The sequence below is a fragment of the Oncorhynchus clarkii genome, chromosome 33, assembly GCF_045791955.1.
Source record: "Oncorhynchus clarkii lewisi isolate Uvic-CL-2024 chromosome 33, UVic_Ocla_1.0, whole genome shotgun sequence".
Taxonomy (NCBI): Eukaryota; Metazoa; Chordata; class Actinopteri; order Salmoniformes; family Salmonidae; genus Oncorhynchus; species Oncorhynchus clarkii.
The window spans coordinates 8,151,351-8,171,920 of NC_092179.1; the positions used below are offsets into that span (position 1 = coordinate 8,151,351).

At 44.0% G+C, this 20,570-nt stretch overlaps 1 protein-coding gene across 1 annotated transcript in view; it reads right to left on the reverse strand.

Moving 5' to 3' along the window:
- Positions 1-20,570, reverse strand: part of LOC139392900 (proton myo-inositol cotransporter-like) — a 63,729-nt gene that overhangs the window by 29,800 nt on the left and 13,359 nt on the right. Inside the window, exon 3 of the mRNA XM_071141223.1 lies at positions 16,913-17,121. Within this exon, the coding sequence (XP_070997324.1) occupies positions 16,913-17,121 (209 nt within the window). The remainder of the gene's footprint in view (positions 1-16,912; positions 17,122-20,570) is intronic.

Below are 20,570 nucleotides of genomic sequence, written 5' to 3' on the forward strand. Positions count from 1 at the left end.
TGAACATTGGACAGCCTTGTGTTACAAGTGATGACAATTTTGAGTTTTGTGTCTAGAGTTTTGAAAGACTACCACAAGGTTCTGAAATTAGTGCCAAAGGAATTGTAAAAAACATTTTAAAAAACCTGTAGAATGGAAAGAAGGCAACAGGGATGTGCTTTCCATCCTAATGCAGTGTTAATTTGAGTGAGTTTAGCTTCCAATGTATCTCTGTCCCCGTTGGTTCACGGCGGTCTGTCAGTCCAGGTAATGCTGTAACCATAAAAGGCGTTGTAGCCATTATACACGCACCACCTATCCTTTAAAAGTCTACCACAAAGACACTGGTCCTCTCTTTAATTTCATTCCATATTACTCATATCAAACCTACAGAGTGCAGAAGCCATCCAGTACAACGGAAACACACTACACCCAGCTGAATTAAAACCTAATTAGTGTACAGTCAGATGAGGCCCAGTGTTATGGCGTCTTAATGAGAGCGATATCTTCTCCCCTTTGATATCCACCAATGGAATCCCCAATTATATAACTTCCCCATGGCAACCTTCGCCAGGGAAACACCCAAGCGACTCCAATTAGAGGGAATCTTCCAATGTTGGTATAGCGATGGCTTCATTAAGCAGGATGTTTTTATTCTGCACATCAAATAACGCAGAAATGGTTCCTAGTTGTTCTCTCATGGAACCTTCTGCACAGGCACCCGTCACTGTTTGATTACTACAGTGGAAACATTTCATTAAAACCATCTCTCCCACTGCCTGTCATAGGCTACTCAACGGAGAGTGACAGGGTGAACGTAGCCACAGTGCCGAGAGAGAGAGAGAGAGAGAGAGAGAGAGAGAGAGAGAGAGAGAGAGAGAGAGAGAGAGAGAGAGAGAGAGACCGCTTGACAACATGTTGATTATATTACTTTCCTCTGAGAAGGATTAAACTTTTCAGTATACTGATTAGGATTCCAATCCAGCTACTGATGAGCAATGGAGATTAATGTCCCTATCTTTTTAATTGATTCGTAAGTCATTTGTAAGGTTGTGGAATGCCATCCTTTGTCGTCAATAGATAGTTTGATTAGGTTAGGGACAGACAGAAGTCAACCCAAGGAACGTAATGAAGCAAGCAATGGAACTCCCATTCTACAGGAAGATGAACAACAAATTCCTTTCAGAGATGATGGGAAAAGCTCTTTCTGTCCCACATGTAATTTTACATAAGTGTCTAAGAGATTTCAGTAAGGTCAGTACATTTTCAGAAAACATTATTAGAAAGCAGAGCACTTTAATATTGACAGCCTCTTTCCCCTCTCCTCTTCAATCTCCCCTCTCCCCCTCTCCTCTTCTTCCCTCTCTTACACTCCCCTCCTCTTTCCTCACCCGTCTATCTCTCCTCCTTTCCAACTTTGTTGTTCCCTCTCTACAGATGTATAGGGGTAGCAGCTGGGTGGTTATCCGAGGGCACTGAAGCCGCTCCATAGGCGAAGATAGGCGAAGAGAGCCAAGCCCAGTCAGACAGACAGACAGTAAGACGGACACAGACACATACTGTACCTTTGAGAGCACAGACACACATACAGTGCCTTCAGAGAGTATCCAGACCCCTTGACTTTTTCCACATTTGTTAAAAAATGTATTTAAAAAAGTATCCTCAGCAATCTACACACAATACCCCATAATGACAAAGCAAAAACAGGTTTTTAGAAATGTTTGCAAATGTATATTTATATATTTATATTTATATATATATATATTTAAATAAAAAAATGAAATACCTTATAAGTATTCAGACCCTTTGCAATGCGACTCGAAACTGAGCTCAAGTGCATCCTGTTTCCATTAATCATCCTTGAGATGTTTCTACAACTTGATTGGAGTCCACCTGTGGTAAAATCAATTGATTGGACATGATTTGGAAAGGCAAACACCTGTCGATATGAGGTCCCACAGTTGACATAACAAAATCCAAGCCATGAGGTCAAAGAAATTGTCCGTAGTGCTCCGAGACAATATTGTGTCGAGGCACAGATCTGGGGAAGGATACCAAAGAATGTCTGCACCATCTTAAGACCCCAAGAACACAGTGGCCTGCATCATTTTTAAATGGCAGAAGTTTGGAACCATAAAGACTCTTCCTAGAGCTGTCCGCACGGCCAAACTGAGTAATCGGGGGCAAAGAACCTTGGTCAGGGAGGTGACCAAGAACTCGATGGTCACTCTGACAGAGCTCTAAAGTTCCTCTGTGGAGATGGGAGAACCTTCCAGTGTCACGCCCTGATCTGTTTCACCTGTCTTTGTGCTTGTCTCCACCCCCTCCAGGTGTCTCCCATCTTCCCCATTATCTCCTGTGTACCTTTACCCTTGTTTTCTGTTTGTCTGTTGCCAGTTCGTCTTGTTTGTCAAGCTTACCAGCGTTTGTCCTGTCAGCTCCTGTCTTTTACCAGACCCTCTTTTTCTCGCCCTCCTGTTTTTATTTTAACCTTGCCTGTCCTGATCCTGAACCCGTCCGCCTGACCACTCTGCCTGCCCCTGATCCTAAGCCTGCCTGCCGTCCTGTACCTTTGCCTCTGTTGCTGTAATAAACATTGTTACTTCGACACGGTCTGAATCTGGCTCTTCCTGATATCCAGAAGGACAACCATCTCTGCAGCACTACACCAATTAGGCCTTCACTGTAGAGTGGCCAGACGGAAGCCACTCCTCAGTAAAAGGCACATGACAGCCATCTTGGAGTTTGCCAAAAGGCACCTAAAGACTCTTAGGCCATGAGAAACAAGATTCTCTGGTCTGATGAAACCAAGACTGAACTCTTTGGCCTGAATGCCAAGCATCATGTCTGGAGGAAACCTGGCACCATGCCTAAGGTGGAGCATGGTGGTGGCAGCATCATGCTGTGGAGATGTTTTTCTGTGGCAGGGACTGAGAGACTAGTCAGGATTAAGGCAAAGATGAAAGGAGCAAAGTACAGAGAGATTCTTGATGAAAACCTGCTCCAGAGTGCTCAGGACCTCAGACTGGGGCGAAGGTTCACCTTCCAACAGGACAGCGACCCTAAGCACACAGCCAAGACAACGCAGGAGTGGCTTCGGGACAAGTCTCTGAATGTCCTTGAGTGGTCCAACAGGAGCCCGGACTTGAACCCGATCAAACATCTCTGGAGAGACTGAAAATAGCTGTGCAGCAACGCTCCCCATCCAACCTGACAGCGCTTGAGAGGATCTGCAGAGAAGAATGGGAGACACTCCCCAAATACAGGTGTGCCAAGCTTGTAGTGTCATACCCAAGAAGACTCATGGCTGTAATTGCTTCCAAAGGTGCTTCAACAAAGTACTGAGTAAAGGGTCTGAATACATATGTAAATGTGATATTTCAGTGCAAAAAAATCTGTTTTTGTTTCATCATTATGTGGTATTGTGTGTGGATGGATGGAGGGGGAAAAAACGATTTAATCAATTTTAGAATAAGGCAGTAACCTAACAAAACGTGGAAAAAGTCAAAGGGTCTGAACACACACACACACACACACACACAGTTTGCCCAATTCTCCTAGTCTGTCTGGACTATCGGTTCCCTGACGTTGTCCTTTTGTCTGTGAACCTATCCCTGTGTGAGAGCTCTTCTGTCAAGGCTGTGAGACACAGATCTAGTGATCAATCCTTTATGATCAGGCCTGTTCTGTTCCGTAGCGTTTGGCTTTGTAGAAGAACAAACACTGACACTGAGTTACGGTCAATAACACTCTGCTGTCTTCTCAGGAGACACTGAAATACAGTTTAATATGAGGGAGGAGAGAAGAGAAGAACAGAAGACAAGAACACAATCAGGATGACAGAAGAGTAGGGGACATGACTTTACTTTGAAGATAAAAGAGTTGCCGATGTCAGTGCAAAGCCCGATGCTGTTTGAAAACCTCCCAGTGCAAACCGGCAAATAAAAACAAAGCAACAAACCATCTGACGGATCGACTGATAAATCAGGGGAGAGAGAGCTTATCGCAGTGTAAATGTCATCATGCACGGCGAGAGCAGAGAGCCACAGTTACATGGGTTTTCCCTTTGAGGTTGACGTGTTGAGAAATCTTCTCTTCCTAGTTGGACATCTTTTCCAGGTTATGTAAGAGTTCAAAAAAGGGGGAGACTGGTGAGAGTTAGATCGCATTTCACACGGATAGCCAGGAGACAGGAGGGAGGCATTTTTAAAAAACTGATCCACTCTCTAGCTCAGATTTAGTACTTGCATCATTTAACAGTTAAGCAAGCTTGTCAGTGTACGTTTACTGCATTTCATAGCTTAAGATTGCATTCTGTATTCCCATCTCCCTTCATTCATGATCATTCATTCACTGAAATGATAACAGGTTCCTCTAGCCCAGCTGTGGACCGTTATGATTGCATTGACATTGAGCATTCATATTGAGCATATAGCAGTGGGAGGGCAGGCTGCATATAGCATTACTGTATGTGTGCGCATAGATGACGCATAGTCCAGCTCAGTTAGGGTAAACTGACACATTAAGGGACGGGCAATGGCATTTATATAACACAGATGAGCAGAGATACAGAGAGGGGGATAAGGAAGGAACGAACAGAAGCATATTGTCCAGCATCGGAGCCTTAGGGGAGCAGGCTGATGGAAGAGAGGAGAGAGAAGAGGAAGATAGGACACATGCACACATTGGCACATTAACACACATATGCTCACACAAACACACACACACATAAAATGATTGATATGGGGAGAGATGCACAAACCTAAACAGTAAGTACAATGCAAAGGCTCACCATACTAAACATCTAAGAGGAGTTCTACAATGTGTATTTGAAGAAAGCTCGAACAATCTGACACTACAGAAATATGTAAAGGCAGTCTCTTTGTCTGTGTATATACTGTAGTTATGCACCTACAGTATAGCAAATAATGATCACATATTTACACATTCAAATTACAGAGCCCCGAAATACTGAGTTTAGCAGACTGTCTTCTCTCTTCTCCATGTGCATAGATCACATCTAGGAATTTGCACTAGCAGCCTTATTCAAAATTAATAAGCAGCTAAAAACCTGCAGGCGACTGGAAGTGTTGAGAGTTTTGATCTCCTTTGCTCTCTCTCTACCGCTCTTTCTCTTGCTCTCTTTCTCTCTCCTTCTCTCTCGCTCTCTCTCTATGCTCACGGTCTCTCCTCTCCATTTCCCTTTTCTGCTCTCTCACTCTCTCCTATCGGTCTCTCTCTCGTTATCCTTCTCTCACAATGTATTTCTGTCTCTCTCTCTCTCTCTCTAGCTCCCTCTTGCTCTTTCTCTTACTCTCTCTATCCCTCTCCTATCGCTCCTATCACTCTCTCTCTTTCTCTCTCTCCTTCTCTTTTGCTTTTGTTCTCTCTCCCTCTCACTTATCTGTCTCTTTCTCTCCATGTCCTCTCTCACTATCATATATAGAGATCATTAGTTTAAGGTAAAGCCGGAATCTTTGGCAATGGATGCATCTAATGGTGAATAGTTATGTAGCTAAACAACAAAAGGCTAACAGGTAATACTACAGATTAAGATAAGTGCCAACTGCCTCTGTGCGCACACACACACACACACACACACCTCTCCCTCTCCCTCTCAGTTTCTGTGTCAAAAAAGAGCCTCACAACCCCACAACCTTTCTTCCTCACATTATAAAAAATTCATTCTCTCACTCTCTCACCACCCCAACCACCTCCAGAGAATCAGGCTGACTAGAGCTCAGTGTGTGTTTTATAACATTAGAGTTGAAAGCATTAATGTAGGGCAGTATAGCATAAACAGCGGCACCTGGTACTATCACACTGTTTATGGGAAATAATGCAAACAACTTCAACGACTAATTTCTCTGAACGGAGGAAAATAACCATCACCAGATTAACAGGGAATGCATATGAAGAAACAATACTCCAAGCCACAGCTTCGTACTACTTCTCAGACATAGAGAACTGATATTGCATTTGGGTAGGATTGGGGTGGGGACTGGGGGGTCCATGGGAGACTTTTTCAATGTTTTGGGGATTGTTTATGTCTTAATTATTATTAGAAAGGACTATGGTCCAAATCAGATGTTGGGTACTATATTTATAAAATATTATATGAATCCAAAAAATTATAATGGCCAATTTGGGTACAATGAAGTATCTTCATTTCTCAGAGATGAAATTATATTTCAACAAAATAATGTTGCAGGAATACTAATCTTACTACTGCCTTCATCTCTCTTTTAAATGTGATGCCTCTTTCCTTGCTGGTGAACACAAAAACATTGCCTTTCCATCAGAGCTTTCTTTCCTCATGATTGAGTCCCATGATTCATTAAGAAGAATTTTGAAATCTGACAAAAAAAAAAGGCTTGTATGCCACCACAACAACAGAATCCCTTTGGGTAGGATTCTGAAACCTTGCTAAAAGATGTCTGCTACAAAGTCACCCGGGACCCTTTAAAAGAAAGGGATTCGATGGTGCTTTCAGAAGACAAAAAAAACCAAAGCATTTTCTCCGACAAAAACAGGACAAAAATCAATGGTCAAATTGATCCATTTAATCAAAACAGACATGGGCTATGTCTGGGTACATGTTTAATAACTTATGTTAGGCTGAGCCTCTGTCTGTATGGCTAGAACCATCTCACACTAGAGAACAAACATTTAGAATAGGAACGTTACTTCTGAGAAGAGGTAAGAAAGAGAGAGAGAGAAAGAGCGTGCGCGCGCGAGAGAGAGGGGGAGACAGCTAGACAGAGAGAAGTGAGCGGGGAAAAAGCCTCAGTAAAATTGCAGTCCCGTTCATGTCTCCTAGATGGAACACCACAGAGTTGGCTACATTTGGCTGAAAGCTGTTCTTTTATTGGTCCATCTCCTGTGCCACATTTACAGTCAATGAGTGTAAATACTTCATCACTGTGAAGTGAACTACAGTATGTTGAGCACCCAGTGGGAAGAATGTACCGTATAATGAGGTGTGTGTGTGTGTGTGTGTGTGTGTGTGTGTGTGCGTGCGTCGTAGGATGAGGATTAAGGCAGAAGCACTCTTGAAAGCTCTCACAGCTGTTCTCAAACACCTGGGACGTCACGCAGGGCTATAGCGCATCTATGGTTTACCTTCAATATGACATGAGGAAATGACTAACATACTGTACAGTACATACGTCACTCACCACCCTCACTCACATACAGTGGGGAGAACAAGTATTTGATACACTGCCGATTTTGTAGGTTTTCCTACTTACAAAGCATGTAGAGGTCTGTAATTTTTATCATAGGTACACTTCAACTGTGAGAGACGGAATCTAAAACAAAAATCCAGAAAATCACTTTGTATGATTTTTAAGTAATTAATTTGGATTTTATTGCATGACATAAGTATTTGATACATCAGAAAGCAGAACTTAAAATTTGGTACAGAAACCTTTGTTTGCAATTACAGAGATCTTACGTTTCCTGTAGTTCTTGATCAGGTTTGCACACACTGCAGCAGGGATTTGGCCCACTCCCCCATACAGACCTTCTCCAGATCCTTCAGGTTTCGGGGCTGTCGCTGGGCAATACGGACTTTCAGCTCCTATTTGCTATTGGGTTCAGGTCTGGAGACTGGCTAGGCCACTCCAGGACGTTGAGATGCTTCTTACGGAGCCACTCCTTAGTTGCCCTGGCTGTGTGTTTCGGGTCGTTGTCATGCTGGAAGACCGAGCCACGACCCATCTTCAATGCTCTTACTGAGGGAAGGAGGTTGTTGGCCAAGATCTCGCGATACATGGCCCCATCCATCCTCCCCTCATTATGTGCAGTCGTCCTGTCCCCTTTGCAGAAAAGCATCCCCAAAGAATGATGTTTCCACCTCCATGCTTCACAGTTAGGATGGTGTTCTTGGGGTTGTACTCATCCTTCTTCTTCCTCCAAACACAGCGAGTGGAGTTTAGACCAAAAAGCTCTATTTTTGTCTCATCAGACCACATGACCTTCTCCCATTCCTCCTCTGGATCATCCAGATGGTCATTGGCAAACTTCACATGGGCCTGGACATGCGCTGGCTTGAGCAGGGGGACCTTGCGTGCGCTGCAGGATTTTAATCCATGACGGCGTAGTGTGTTACTAATGGTTTTCTTTGAGACTGCGGACCCAGCTCTCTTCAGGTCATTGACCAGGTCCTGCCGTGTAGTTCTGGGCTGATCCCTCACCTTCCTCATGATCATTGATGCCCCACGAGGTGAGATCTTGCATGGAGCCCCAGACCAAGGGTGATTGACCGTCATCTTGAACTTCTTCCATTTTCTAAAAATTGTTGTTGCCTTCTCACCAAGCTGCTTGCCTATTGTCCTGTAGCCCATCCCAGGGTTGTGCAGGTCTACAATTTTATCCCTGATGTCCTTACACAGCTCTCTGGTCTTGGCCATTGTGGAGAGGTTGGAGTCTGTTTGATTGAGTGTGTGGACATCTTTTATACAGGTAACGAGTTCAAACAGGTGCAGTTAATACAGGTAATGAGTGGAGAACAGGAGGAGTTCTTAAAGAAAAACTAACAGGTCTGTGAGAGACGGAATTCTTACTAGTTGGTAGGTGATCAAATACTTATGTCATGCAATAAAATGCAAATGTATTACTTAAAAATAATACAATGTGATTTTCTGGATTTTTGTTTTAGATTCCGTCTCTCACAGTTGAAGTGTACCTATGATAAAGATTACGGACCTCTACATGCTTTGTAAGTAGGAAAACCTGCAAAATCGGCAGTGTATCAAATACTTGTTCTCCCCACTGTACATGTACACATACACGTGACAAACACTATAACTATAGAACGTCATAGAGTTCCGTCCCGATTGAACCCTTACGGAAAAACTACGTGATCACATGTGAACTGTTCCTAAAACACATGAGCAACACACACACACACACACACACACACACACACACACACACCTCCAGTTTCAACCAATCATCTCAGCCCCCATCTCAGCCCCCTAGAGCTGGGAGTCTAGAGGTAGAGGGTAATATCTGGGCCCATTATGTGGTTGGTCTGGGGGAAAAAAATTTAATCGCTCATTGAGATTCATGGTTCCCAGACTAACACATGCCCCAATGCAAATGGTAGAGAGAGAGCTCTGCCAGGGTGGGGGACACAGCTCTGCCAGGGTGGTGGACACAGCTCTGCCAGGGTGGGGGATACAGCTCTGCCAGGGTGGTCGATACAGCTCTGCCAGGGTGGGGGATACAGCTCTGCCAGGGTGGTCGATACAGCTCTGCCAGAGTGGGGGATACAGCCCCTAACAACTAACTCCTGGATTTCTAAAAACGGCTCCATAAATGTGATCCAAATGGCAGAGTGAGAGAGAGAGTGAGTGAGAGAGAGAGAGAGAGAGAACTTCGTTGCTTTTTTCAGCAACATTTACAACTCTGATGATGGATATTACTTCTCACACAATGTTCTCTTGTGACTTAGCAATAATGAACATTGTGATGTAAGTGTGCTGAGATCACTGAAGGGCTAATAACCTGTGTCTTTTAGGAGCCATTTGAGTACCGAGAGGTTTGTGCGTAGGTTGTTCTTGGTTGGCTATTATGTGCAGGGTTGTGTTCCTGTGCTTCAAAGACCTCAAACTTCACAGACCTCAAATAACCGACTCAAATGGCTCCTAATAGACAAAGGTTATTAGCTCTTCAATGATCTCAGCACACTTACATCACAATGTTCATTATTGCTAAGTCACAAGAGAACATTGTGTGATAAGTAGCTTATAAGAGGGCCAGTATCAGACTGGTGGAGAGTGAGAGTATTGCTTTGTCTTCACTCATTATGCTTTTTTTTTTAAATAATGTTTTTATTTCACCTTTATTTAACCAGGTAGGCCAGTTGAGAACAAGTTCTCATTTACAACTGCAACCTGGCCAAGATAAAGCAAAGCAGTGCAACACAAACAACACTGTGGGATAAACAAACGTACGGTCAATAACACAATAAAAACATATATATACAGTGTGTGCAAATGTAGTAAGATTAGGGAGGTAAGGCAATAAATAGGCCATAGTGGCAAAATAATTACAATATAGCATCAACACTTGGGTGATAGATGTGCAGAAGATGAATGTGCAAGTAGAGATACTGTGCAAAGGAGCAAAAAAGCAAGAAAACAATATGGGGATGAGGTAGTTGGGTGGGCTATTTACAGATGGCCTGTGTACAGGTGCAATGATCGGTAAGCAGTTCTGACAGCTGATGCTTAAAGTTAGTGAGGGAGATATAAGACTCCAGCTTCTGTGATTTGTGAAATTGGTTCCAATCATTGGCAGCAGAGAACTGTAAGGAAAGGTGGCCAGAGGAGTTGGCTTTGGGGATGACCAGTGAAATATACCTGCTGGAGCGCATGCTACGGGTTGGTGCTGCTATGGTGACCAGTGAGCTGAGATAAGGCGGGGCTTTAGCCTAGCATGCTTTCATCTGCTATGAGAGAGATCATCTGTAATAGCTGTCCTCTAGCCTTTCATAGCCTTCCATTATCCTCTAATGCCTCCTTTACATCATTACATGACTTCATTGGGATCTTTGATGAATGTAATGGCCCTCTCTGTACAATACCAGCTCATCTAATATTATAAAGTAAGTCATAGTTGATGTCTGTGAAAATGTTGTATCCACGGGTCAAATATATTTACGGGTAAAATCATTGAAAACATATTCAGCAAGATTAACCAATTCAGTTTATTTCTAAATTGTTTCCCTCGGGCTTGAAAGTAAAACAGAATAAATGAGAGTGGAAGAAAAGGAATATTCATTCAAAACTCGATTAGCTGAACTTAATTAGAAGATAACGCCGCTAGCATGTTAATATTAAATTATCCCTTATTTCAAATAACAATGCAAATCCCCTAGTGTCTCCAGATAACAAAGCTAGGAAATGAACATGGGTGTCATTCGACTGTTACGCACCACGACACGCCTCATACTAAGTCCAAATGACAGAAAAATAAGACTCTACAACGGGTGAATGAGTAAACGTTTGTGTACCAAATGGAACTCTATCTACAACACCAGAGTCCTATTAGGCTATATAGGGTACCATTTTGCATGTGTCCCAACTTCAGGCATTAATAACTGAAGGAATCTATCTGAACATCTACATTTCATAAAAGTCCAAATGATCCTAGGTGCTTCTTTGTATTCCCTCATTTCTCATTATGCAAATCTAAATATAATGTACATTCCTATCATTTCCCCATAAACGAGGTTTCCATCAGATACATGATTTAATCAGATCTAAGGCACCAACCAACAGATTCCATAAAATGTTAAAACGGTAAATGATGAATTAAGCAGAAGAGGAGCAGGAGAAGAGGCATGACTTGTGCTACACTCTCTATCTCCGGGATTAATGTCTATCTGTGTAATATCTCCTCTAACTTCTCATCTGCTTCTTCTGCCCACATATCAGTGAGCGAGAAAGAGAGAATGGGAGAGACAAAGAGATAGAGAGAGGAATAAAACCTCATTGTAAATGTGTAGAGCGAGCAGATAACAAATATAGTAGCATACCTTGTACTCATTAGGAATGACATACTGCATCATTCAATTTACCTGAAAGCACAGCAGCCATTGAGATCAAAATGGCAATTATGAATAAAATGGGGAGATTGTGCAGTGGGGAAATTGCTGTGGATGGTAAGCACAGGATAAATAATTCTCTTCATGGCTGAAAAATCAGGTTTAAATTGTACTGGCAAAAAAAAAAGAAGGTCTGTGACAATCATTTCGGAGGCCGTAAGCTATCTCAGAGCCTGTCAAGAAACCCGTTGAAGATAAGTTCGTTATCTAGTTGAAAGACAAAGCCTTTTGACAGCTGTAACATCTATACAGTATCGCAGGACAGAGCATCGCTCTCTCCCACTCAGTTTCTGGGTGTTGATACTTGATTCCCCTCTTACCGTTGACAGCCATCAAACAACCGTGTGAAGCGTCATTCTATCACCTCAAGAACATTGTCCAAACTCCGTCCTACCCTCACTCAGTCTGATGCAGAGAATCTCGTCCATGCCTTTATCTCCTCAATGCTGCACTACTGCAACGCGCTCTTCATCGGCATCCCTGGCAGGAGTCTCCAGAAGCTCCGTTACAACCTGAACAGGGCTGCCAGGATCCTGGTGAGAGTGCGGAAACACCATCACATTGGGCTCCCGAGTGGCGCAGCGGTCTAAGGCACTGCATCTCAGTGCAAGAGGCCTCACTACAGTCCCGAGCTCAAATCCAGGCTGTATGACATCGGGCCGTGGTTAGGAGTCCCATAGGGCGGCGCACGATTGGCCCAGCGTCGTCCGGGGTTTGGCCAGGGTAGGCCGTCATTGTAAATAAGAATTTGTTCTTAACTGACTTGGCTAGTTAAATAAAGGTCACATTTCAAATAATCACATCACCCCCATCCTGGCATCTCTGCACTGACTTCCTGTCTCATACAAGATCGAATTGAAAACCCTCCTGCTGACTTTCCTGTGTATGGAAAGTCATGGAAAATCCCCTTCTTATCTCAAAGAACTGCTCTCCCTCCGTAACCCAACTCGCACCCTCAGGTCAAGCGATAGCCTGCTCCTCCACGCCCCCAGAACCAAGCTCCGCTCCTTGGGGGATTGGGCTTTCAGCTCAACCGCCCCCCAGCCTCTGGAATGCCCTCTCGGACCACCTGAAGGCACCACAGACTCAGGACTCCTTTAAAATGGGCCTAAAGACTTTTTACTTTAGGAAGGCTTCCTGATGATAGCTGTGCTCCTTGGTGTCCTTGTCCCTTGTAGTGTCAGTTGTACTAAAAATATATATATGTGTGGGGTTATTTTATGCACTTTCAGATAATTCTGTATAATGAAAAGCACTTTCCAAATGTAATAAATGATTAGTACTATATATATATATATATATATATATATATACTGTATATATATATATATATATATTTGTTTAACCTTTATTTAACTAGGCAAGTCAGTTCAGAACAAATTCTTATTTTCAATGACAGCCTAGGAACAGTGGGTTATAACTGCCTGTTCAGGAGCAGAATGACAGATTTGTACCTTGTCAGCTCGGGGATTTGAACTTGCAACCTTCTGGTTACTAGTCCAACGCTCTAAGGGTGTATGCAGTACATACACCCTTAGAAGAAAAAGGTGATATCTAGAACCTAAAATGTTAATTTTAGGTTTTTGGTTCCATGTGTCATGCACTGGTCTGTTTCACCTGTTCCTGTGATTGTCTCCACCCCCTCCCGGTGTCGCTTATTTTCCCCAGTGTATTTATCCCTGTGTCAGTTAGTCTTGTATGTTAGCCAAGTCAACCAGCGTGTTTTTTCAATACTATTTTTGCTATTCTCTTATTTATAGTCTTCCCGGTTCTGACCCCTGCCTGACTCTGGACTACTTTCCCCCCTGCCTGATCATCCTGCCTCCCCTGACCTTGAATCTGCCTGCCCTTCGGTACCTTTTTGACTCTGATCTGGTTTGGACCTTTTGCCTGTCCACGACCATTCTCTTGCCTACTCTTTTTGGATTAATAAATACTGTAAGACTCCCACCATCTGCCTCCTGCGTCTGCATCTGGGTCTCGCCTTGTGTCATGATAGTACGAACTGCTCATGACAGACCCAGCAGACTTGGACCAGCTCTGCCACGCTGTCTCCCTGCAGGGAGCCACCATTGGGAGACAGCAGAAGTTGCTACAGGGCCTTTTGGAAGGGCTCGGTTCCTTGACGGAAAGCCACGGCCATAGGTTAAAGACTTTATAGAGCAAATCAGGGAGTTAGCTCAGACTGTATGCCACCACTGAAAAAACCCAATCACCCGGTAATTTTTGCCCTATCTGTAGTGAGTTTGAACAGTCTATCTCGACTCCCCGTGAACCCCGCTTACCTCCTCCAGAGCGATATTCGGGGAATCCTGGTACCTGCCAGCGTTTTCTTTTCTCAGTGCTCGCTTATATTTGAGATACAGCCATCTTTGTTTTCGAAGATAGCATATATAATTACACTAATTTCTTTGTGGAGAAGGACAAGGCCCGTGCATTGACTACCGGGGACTTAACGATATCACTGTCGAAAATCGTTACCCACTTCCTCTCCTCTGCGTTTGATCCTCTCCAGGGGTCCACCATGTTTTCCAAGTTAGACCTTCAGAAATCCTACCTCCTGATTCGGATACGCGAGGGGGATGAGTGGGAGACAGCCAGCCAGTGGACATTATGAGGAGCAGGTCATGCCATTTGGACTCACCAACGCCCTCACTGTCTTCCAGGCTTTAGTCAATGATGTGCTTCGGGACCTGCTAAAGCGGTTTGTGTTCGTCTACCTGGACGACATCCTGTTTTTTCCCCCAATCTGTCTAAGAACATGTACTCACCTCCCCCAAGGTATCGTTCAATTGGTCTCCAGCTGTCGACAAAGCCTTTGTGGACTTGAAGCATCAGTTCACAACAGAACCCATCCTCATCCATCCAGACCGCTTGCGTCAATTTGTGGTGGAAGTGGATGCTTCAGATGTTGGAGTGGGGGCCATCTTGTCCCAGCGATCTGCTCAGGACCAGAAGCTTCACCCCTGTGCCTTCCTGTCCCATCATCTCAATCCCGCTGAGAGGAACTACGATGTTGGCAACCGAGAACTCCTGGCCGTGAAGATGGCATTGGAGGAGTGGCAGCACTGGCTGGAAGGAGCAGAACAGCGGTGGGTGGTGTGCGCGCCTCCTGAGTCGGACTAGAAGTCCACTCTGAATACCTCGTCTCCGCCGATCAGCCTCTGGAATCAGTTCAGTTGCCCTGGGGGTACGAACAAAGGATCCGATTCGGGAAAGTCGTATTCCTGGTTGTAATGCTTGTGAGTTACCGCCGCTCTGATATCCAAACGTTCTTTCCGGATGTTTGTAATAACACCAAAACATTTCTGGGCTAATAACACAAAAAACGAAAAGACTGCAAAGTTGCCTATGAGCTAGAAGCACGGCTGCCCTACAGTCACACGGAGCTCGTTATCACAAAGGAAACAGCTTTGAGAAGCACGGTGCCTCTTCTGTTAATTTAATTACCTGTGTGTCTGACTTACTGTGTGTGAAGGTCCTTCACCCTATTAGGCTACTACGGTGTCTAACTAACACTGAGTTAAAACACTCTTTTAAAATAGGAAAACATTATCATGTTGACTGGCAATAGGCTTGCACCCAGCCGTATACGCCAGGAAAAGGAAGTTAATCTATGTAGATATAATCAGATTGGTAGGCCTGAATAAAAACAGGGTGTGAGATCCTGGAAGCTTCGTATAGGATTAAGATAATCTTTCCTAAAATTATTTTTTATCTTGGATGGAAGATTATCTTAGAAGCAATAAGATCACAGGAAATTCATGCATGACTAGCATTTCTAACATGTTCTACGCCAGAGATGATAGCCCAATGCTTTAATAAGACATACTACAACAAAGTGAATCAGATAGCAGAGAGCAGTGACTGATACAGCTATTGTTGTTAGTTGTGTTGTTGTTGCTATTGACGTTGTGTCGCTCCGTCACCCTGTATGTTTCTATGTAATATATTACCCTTTCATCCAGAGAGAATGGACTGCTACAGATATGACTATGTTGTGTCGTGATGTTGTTGTCATTGCCGTTGTGTTGCCCTGTCACTTTGTATGTGTCATTGTGATTATTATTGCTCTTTAACCCTGGCTGTGTTTGGGTGGTTAGAGTGACACTCACTATCATTACAACAGAGGTGATGGAGACCAGGAGAGAAAGAGGGAGAAAGGGATGAGGTTACCAAGGAAACAGAGATGTCAGGGAGCAAGGGGGCAAAGGAAGCACTTGTTTTCCCAGGTGTGAGCCTATCCCCCCCCAACACCCGACAATGATCAGAGTTACAATTTATTGCTCAATCACAGGTTAGTGTTTTTCTGTAGGACTGTCAGGAAGGGTTAATTACGGAACAAAAGGAATGATGCATGTTTACCTCTCCTCTCCTTTCTTTTCTTTTCAGGAGATGGCTTGGTGTCATCGGGATAATAAGAGCTGAATACATGTGCTGAAGGCTGGACTGACCTTACTGTATACAATGTCATTGACTTGATAACGCAGTGCAAAACACTCATTCGTCTAACCATTGGTGGTCCATATAGGCTACTTTCAATACATGTGTATATCAGCTATTCATGTCAACACGTGGATATATGCAGTTTATCATGTACGGTGGTTTCATTGAGTTTGAGTCCGTGTTTAGGTCTATGACCATGCCTTGACCCATATATTTCCATACACTCACACATATACATTCACTTTAGCACTGACCTTCAATGGAGACACAGTGACTACCATAAATAAGCTTCTTTCAGAAAACGTTCATAGAAAATAATTTCTTCAATGTCCTTGGTCTCGCCAGGTGACTCAGTCTACTCTGAGTCGCCGGCTCTGACAGACTGAATTTGAAGGCTGTGTTGTGATTCTCAGAAGAGGTCAATGTTCTCCGAAGAGGCTAACTGTTTTGTCCCACATCATGGGAGTGTAACACCAAGATTATATACCAGCTGATAAAGCTTTCTCGTCTGAGCAGAGGCAGAGAGAGAGAGGCAGAGAGAGAGAGAGAGGCAGAGAGGGAGAGAGAGAGAGAGGCAGAGAGAGAGAGAGAGAGAGAGAGAGAGAGAGAGAGAGAGAGGCAGAGAGAGAGAGAGGCAGAGAGAGAGAGGCAGAGAGAGAGAGCAGAGAGAGAGAAAGGCAGAGAGAGAGAGAGAGAGAGGCAGAGAGAGAGAGAGAGAGAGAGAAAGGCAGAGAGAGAGAGAGAGAGAGAGACAGACAGCACATGGGCCACTCCTCTCCCTGTGTGTGTGCATGCAAGTTTGTTTGTGTGTGCGTGTTCGTTGATTCATTTATGTGTGTCTTTCTCCTGAGCCTCCTGCTCCCCTCTCACCTCCTCCGCAGTCTTTCTCCTCCTCCTCGATGCTGTTCTTGATGCTGTCGTACTCCTCGTCAATGTTCTGATTGCCTCTAATCTGGCTGAGCACGCGCCGGGCCTTCTGGGTAAGGCCTTTCTGGATCAGCCAGCGGGGGCTCTCTGGCAGGAACAGAAACCCCACGAACTGGAGCACCGCAGGGACCACCGACAGACCCAACATATACCTGGAGAAGAGGAGAAGAGGGGGAGAGAGGGGGAGAGAGGGGGCGGTGAGGGGGGAGAGAGAGAGAGAGAGAGATGGAGAGAGCCATATATTAGCTGTTTCATCTGTGAAAGTGACTCTCTTGCAAAATGAGGAACCTGAGTACAGCAGGGACCACTGGCAGGAAGGAGGTAACAAGGGATAGAAAGAATTTGATGAAACATATGAGTTGTTTCATCTTTGAGAGGAGAAACTCCATGAACTGCAGCACAGCAGGAACCACCAATAGACCCAACATAAAATATATCTGGAGAGGGGGAGGAGGAGAAGATAGTGAGAGAGGGGGGAGACGCGGTGGAGGTGAGGGATGGAAAAAAAAGGAGGACGAGAGAGAGAGGGGAGAGACATAGAGATAAATTAGCTGTTCATCTGAGAGGGGGCGAGAGGAGAAACGCCATGAGCTGGAGCGTAGCAGGGACCACTGATGGGTTGCCTCCCACAATGTAGCAATGTTCCAGCATTCACGCCTGTAGTCTACTTAAGCCTCGTTCACATTACCCATAAACACTCCATTACGTTGCACCGGACGTCACGCTCTTCAATGGGAAGGTCCACAACGGAGTGGAAGGCAATGCCCCTTTGCAGTTGAAGGCTCTGTTGTGAGACGAATGTTCCAAACGTTGTCAAAAAACAGGTAGTTAGCAAAGACCAACTGAAAATGAAACTAAGTGTTTTCGGTGATGGCTTTATGGGATAGCTAGCAACTGATGCAGACATTTCCGGTGGACTGCACTCCAAGGTTCATGACCTATGTATGATCACATGGTAGTTGTAAAGGTCATGCAGTCGACACGTAAGTTTGAGAATGTGTATACCCATAATGCAACACACTTTGAAAGGCGGTGACCAACATTGGTCGAGGTCTTGACAAAAGCACTCCCCTCGAACGCGCGCATAATATCTGTGCTACACTCCCACCCTTCATCAAGCAGTAACAATGTAAACAAGGTATAGACTAACATTGAAATACTTACTTATGGGTCCTTTTCCAACAATGCGAACGGGACCCGTAAGTAAGCATTTCCCTGTTAATCTACAGCCGCTGTTTACGAAGCATCTGACAAATCAAATTTGATTTCTCAGGACCCACATCAAATCATTACCAGGCTAACAGCACAGTGAATAATAGCCTAGAGTAACAACTCTGTTGTGTCATTGAACATTTTTCAAACGGCTTCACAGGGTTGACTGTCAAATAGAAGTCTGCCGCAGAGCAGAGCACATCATTAAAAACGAAACTTTCAAGGACTCAAGAGTTGGCACAAAACGCAACTTGTCAACTCAGTAAAAGAAGAAGAATGCATGGACACACACTGACAGCTATGGCTTTTAGGGACGTTGAAATAAATCCAGCACTTGTGGCAAGTTCAAGGAAGCTGTTCTGAATAATGTCCTATGGCAGGACAAAGCAATACTCACTTTACAAGGAGTCCGTGATGTAATGTAGCATTTAGATTTACAAAAACAATAAAAGGATGTTATCTTTTCAACATATCCCTGCTCTGCACTGAGGGACTGTTGCATCAGCTGGAGGCAGGACGAGGATCCACATCTTTTGCTGCTGACATTTACACTGATCTGATCTGCTAGTCCCGACTGGGCCTGCCATCTGACGTGACACGATTCACAGATGACAGACGGATGAATCTTTTTTTTTCAACTTAATGAAACTACATTTCACATGAATGAAACTACATTTCAATGTTTGTACTCACACACCACTTGGAAGCATTCCCAATACGGTCTGTCTCAGAAATCAACAGTTATCCTAACACCTGATATATCCCACTGAAACCTGGTTACAGACCGGAATATGAAAACGCGAAACTAAACACAAACAAATAGGACAAAGTCTACATAAACAAGGTTAGCAGCACTGTGTCCATGGCCGTGATGTATACAGGATGCATAAACAACTGAAAGTAGTGGTGTGTTGAGAGTCAGTGCTAGATGTTGGAATGTGACAAGCGCAGTGGGAGGGAGCATTCAAAACTTGCAGATTGGTCTTAAAGGCCCAGTGCAGTCAAAAACGCGATTTTGTTGTATTTTGTATACACTGAACTGTGTGCCAGTAGTTCAAGCAGACAGCTCGGCGCATTCAACATGTCAATACATCTCATGAACAAAAGTAGTGATGAAGTTAATCGCCAGGAGAGATCGACATGCATATTATTAATATTAGCTCTCTGTGGACATCCAAGGGCCAGTCGTGCTGCCCTGTTCTGAGCCAATGGCAATTTTGCGAAGTACTTTTTTGTGGCACCTGACCACATGACTGAACAGTAGTCAAGGTGCGACAAAACTAGGGCCTGTAGGACCTGTCTTGTTGATAGTGTTGTTAATAAGGCGGAGCAACACTTTATTATGGACAGAATCCTCCCCATTTTAGCTACTGGGTGGGATTAAAAACAAACAAAAGACATCTATTGTAAAATATACTGTGACCATAAAAAAGGAAACTCAGCAAAAAAAGAAAGGTCCTCTCATTGTCAACTGCGTTTATTTTCAGCAAACTTAACATGTGTAAATAGTTGTATGAACAAAACAAGATTCAACAACTGAGACATAAACTGAACAAGTTCCACAGACATGTGACTAACAGAAATGGAATAATGTGTCCCTGAACAAAGGGGGGGTCAAAATCAAAAGTAACAGTCGGTATCTGGAGTGGCCACCAGCTGCATTAAGTACTGCCGTGCATCTCCTCCTCATGGACTGCACCAGATTTGCCAGTTCTTGCTGTGAGATGTTACCCCACTCTTCCACTAAGGCACCTGCTTTCATCAGACCAGAGGACATTTCTCCAAAAAGTACAATCTTTGTACCCATGTGCAGTTGCAAACTGTAGTCTGTCTTTTTTACCGCAAACTGTAGTCTGCGGTTTTGGAGCAGTGGCTTCTTCCTTGCTGAGAGGTCTTTCAGGTTATGTCGATATAGGACTCGTTTTACTGTGGATATAAATACTTTTGCACCAGCATCTTTTGCACCAGTTTCCTCCAGCATCTTCACAAGGTCCTTTGCTGTTGTTCTGGGATTGATTTGCACTTTTTGCACCAAAGTATGTTCATCTCTAGGAGACAGAACGAGTCTCCTTCCTGAGCGGTATGATGGCTGCGTGGTCCCATGGTGTTTATACTTGCGTACTATTGTTTGTACAGATGAACGTGGTACCTTCAGGCGTTTGGAAATTGCTCCCAAAGATGAACCAGACTTGTGGAGGTCCAAAATTTGTTCTTGAGGTCTTGGCTGTTTTCTTTGGATTTTCCCATGATGTCAAGCAGAGGCACTGAGTTTGAAGGTAGGCCTTGAAATACATCCACAGGTACACCTCCAATTGACTCAAATGATGTCAATTAGTCTATCAGAAGCTTCTAAATCATTTTTTGGAATTGTCCAAGCTGTTTAAAATGC